The sequence below is a fragment of the Diprion similis genome, chromosome 3, assembly GCF_021155765.1.
Source record: "Diprion similis isolate iyDipSimi1 chromosome 3, iyDipSimi1.1, whole genome shotgun sequence".
Classification (NCBI taxonomy): Eukaryota; Metazoa; Arthropoda; class Insecta; order Hymenoptera; family Diprionidae; genus Diprion; species Diprion similis.
The window spans coordinates 14,061,778-14,065,511 of record NC_060107.1 but is presented as its reverse complement, the minus strand read 5'-3'; the positions used below and the strand labels follow the sequence as shown (position 1 = coordinate 14,065,511).

General features: G+C 36.0%; 1 protein-coding gene across 2 annotated transcripts; it reads right to left on the bottom strand.

Annotated features, from left to right (window-relative positions):
* Positions 1-1,499: 1,499 nt before the first annotated feature.
* On the bottom strand, positions 1,500-2,425 carry LOC124404804 (inosine triphosphate pyrophosphatase). Of its 2 annotated transcripts, none has more exons than XM_046879200.1 (2): positions 2,375-2,425; positions 1,500-2,114 (listed from the first exon to the last, which is right to left on the bottom strand). In XM_046879200.1, exons 1-2 carry the CDS (start codon positions 2,388-2,390, stop codon positions 1,522-1,524), a joined length of 609 nt encoding a protein of 202 aa, XP_046735156.1. In that variant the 5' UTR covers positions 2,391-2,425; the 3' UTR covers positions 1,500-1,521. The 2 variants fall into 2 exon arrangements, with proteins under 2 accessions (XP_046735156.1, XP_046735157.1); XM_046879201.1 differs by having other exon boundaries at positions 2,401-2,418.
* Between the last annotated feature and the right edge of the window lie 1,309 nt (positions 2,426-3,734).

The window sequence follows — 3,734 nt, the reverse complement described above, 5'->3', positions numbered from 1 at the left end:
ATTACAAGATACCAGCCTGATAACCTTGCGAACGCTCCGAGTCATCTGCATCGCCAGATGCACTCTTGCAATCACATGTAGGAGATGCAAAAGTGACCGCTAGTTAAAAGAAGAGACTGGTGAGCTAATACTCTGTTTTTTTCAAAGTCAGCCGTAATTTTAATACGCAGTGGCCATGACGATCGTACAAAAGCAATATATTTTTCGTGATTGCATTATTTAGCAATTTCAGCATAGATAACTAATTTTAAGTATAAAGACGCATTATTCCTAGAGTTTTACTATTATAACCGGTAGAGGAACATACAATAATTGGAGCTGCGGTCATACGTCTAAAATTCATCTATTTATTTATTCAAACAGTTCAAATTCAGGATTGACAAAGCTTTTGAAAAAAAATCAAAAACACGTTTAAAGTCTGCATTGATAGTATGGCTGCAATTGGTCGATAACAAGGTATTGCAAACAATTAGTTGAACAAAGACAATTATGTACCCACCAGATAGGACGACTATCCTTCGAACCTATTCTATCTGCAGATATATTTTACAAGGCTAAATGAACTTGGTTCATTTTTAAACCCACATGCTGCTACTCATTAATAGAGTAATCAAATGACCATATCTTCAGTTTTTTTGCCCTGCTGTTATTGCAGTCTCATGTAGATAATTTTACGAATAAACTCTTTTCTCGGTTGGTCAAAACCATAGTTATAACCTTCACGAGACTAGATAGCCGGGAATTGCATTATAAAATTATTTAGAGCAAAACTAACGCATAATCAATCGAAATCTAATTTATTAAGTCGTACATAGGTATAAAAAAAATTCTATTTAATAACAACAATACTTCTGGTTAATGTTACTGACTTTTAATACTTGAATAATACAATTCAAATAATGAAGACGACACAATAATATGATAGCCTGATGTTTAATTGCCTGTTTTCCTGGCGTTAAATTTATGACTACAGTATCACCATTCAACTTGACCCCTGATAGACAGATACACAATACTTACTTCCCATAAACATGTACTTTTTCAGCATAAACATATTTTATCACCAACGACATTTGTATTGATTTATAAATATTAATCACATAGTTCCATTCTATAGCTATTTCTGAACTTGCTTTCGCAAGTTACTCTGTGATAATGCCACTCCACAACTAACTTACACGTACTTTACTTATGCATTGGATGCATTCCATTGTAATCTTATCATATGACTAAGGATCATTGAATGTTACTGAATATTCAAATTTTGAAGGTGTCATATAAACTGTCCCAAACTCCATTAATCCTCATTTACTGAAAGACAGTTGATGAGACTCCAGGAGACACCAATACAGGTTGCTGTTTCCGGATCCGGCTGTACTTTAAGAGTTAAACTTAAATTAATCCTCTTAAGTACCAGTAGTTCATAGGTTTCCTTAGAAAATAAAGCGTGAACCGCAGTGCACATATACGCATATGCCAAAACAAAACAGACAAACACATCATTATATAACAAAAATTTTATTACGCTGGATTGTTACAAAAATAATTTTTCATTTCGGTTAAAGCTTTGCTACGGTGTGAAATTTGGTTCTTAACGTCCTTGTGCAATTCCGCATAAGTCTTGTCGTATCCGACTGGCTGGAAGCATGCGTCCCACCCAAACTCCCTCGTTCCTCGTGGATTGACTATAATTCCATTAGTCGAACCTCTAAAAATATTAACATCGCCATCGGGATCACCGTTACAGTATCCAAAAGTACACACTGCTTGAGCTGATTTGTCTTCCCAAGCAGCTAGCATTTTGGGGAGACCATCAACGCCCAACTTTTCCATAAACCACTTAATATATGGCCCAGGAAGTCCATTCATTGCATTGAAACATAAAGAAGTATCTTCCACCACAACTGGGCCATTAACTATTCGTGCTGCAGCTCTGCACTTATCCTTGCATATATCATCGATTTCTCCTTGATATTCAGGTAGATCAATCTTCCTGCTTGTGATATCTCTCGGAAAATTCTTCCCTAAAATAGCTATCACTTCTTCGAGCTTCTTCGCATTTCCAGTTACGAAAACTATCGGCTTCGACATTTTCAATCCTCCCGGCTTGCGCCCTGAAACAAATCAAGTATTTCTCCTAGAATCTGATCAAAAATTTCACTTGTACAATGTCTAATATTTTACGCATCAGACGATAGAAAGGACAAAATATATGCAAGTTGGCTAGCTTGGATAAGCATTTGACTTGTGGTTCTCTTTCGTTGGCAACACTGTTAGCCGCTGAATGACGTAATAATAATAAAGAACCTGGTTCCCACGTGTGATAAATTGGTTAATAACAGCATGTTAATAATCCATGTATCTCATAGCTCACACACATTTCGTTTCATTTTCTCTTACCAAAGTATGGACTACTCGACAGCTACTTTGCTTAAAAAAATCAAATACTCTCGTGACCTTTCAACCACGGTCTTATACACAGGTCTGGAAACGAAGCTTCACTTCTATGAGGCCGTGTGTCCCCGTTACGACTTCCGCTCTTCCTTTCACTCGCCGCCACATGCAGCGCTGTGATCTCTTAGTAAATACAACCCACACATGGTTTTCTGTGATTTTCCCTTCGCCCATTGCCGTACTACTAAGCAGCAATGCTGCGTACTGGCGATAAATGTAAAAAAATTTGGATCCGCTAACGGATACCTGCATTTCGTGGTCGTTTCCAGACCTGCATATAAGACCGTGGTCTCAACCATAGTCTCAACCAAAAAGTATGGAGTAAGTTGGTAAGACGAGTAAAGCAAAAGACTAAGTCCGTGCGGAAGACCAATGAAATATGACTATACTGGTAGCCGTGGTGTAAGGAGTATCTTCATGCGTATTTGATTGGCTGCCCGCAGTATGACGTTAGAACGGCACTGCATGAGAATTGGCGAATGTTAGATACTAGAAACAATCGCGAAAATACAGTTAGACGCACAACTTTTATTGAAAATGAAAGATGTATTTTCAAATATTTATACCTTCAATAGAAAAATGTTTACAAATCTGGATACTGAATAATATTAAAAAGTTAGGATGGAAAGATCGCTGGCTGTTCGGCCAGAGCTGAGTTCTGGAAAAATTGAAGGGTTTTAGTCGGGAGACGAAGAAAATACTCGGTCAGACTTTCTGAGATGGCTTTGAACTAGTATATATTTTACGTACTTATTACTATTGATTATGTCATATATTTGAAAGGTTATATAAACCGTTATTAAATACTAAGTGGTTATGATAAAGTTTCCGGTTTAGTATTCTCAAGTTTCTAGTCCGTTCTAAGTATTGTTCTTTGATTTATTCTAAGTGGTGATGGTTATAGGTTTGGGAATTCTACAATTGTTATTTGATATGCGTAAATTATAGTCTCTTTATAATATAATCTATGCGGTTGGCTAAATAACACTCGAGGTGTTTACATTTCGGTTTTATTCTTGGAGGTTGCATAGTGCGGTATCGGGTTCGTAATAAATGTATATATATTGTCATGTATAGTAGCATATACTATTATGTGTAATAGTATATAATGTATGTATAGTAATATGTAATATTATATGTAGTAGCATATAATGAATGTATTGTAGTAGATAATATTATATGTAATGGTATATGATATATGTAGGGTAATCGATAATATTATGTGTAATAGTATATACGGCTCTAATACTCCGTGTTTTCAAATGGTGTTAATAAGCCTT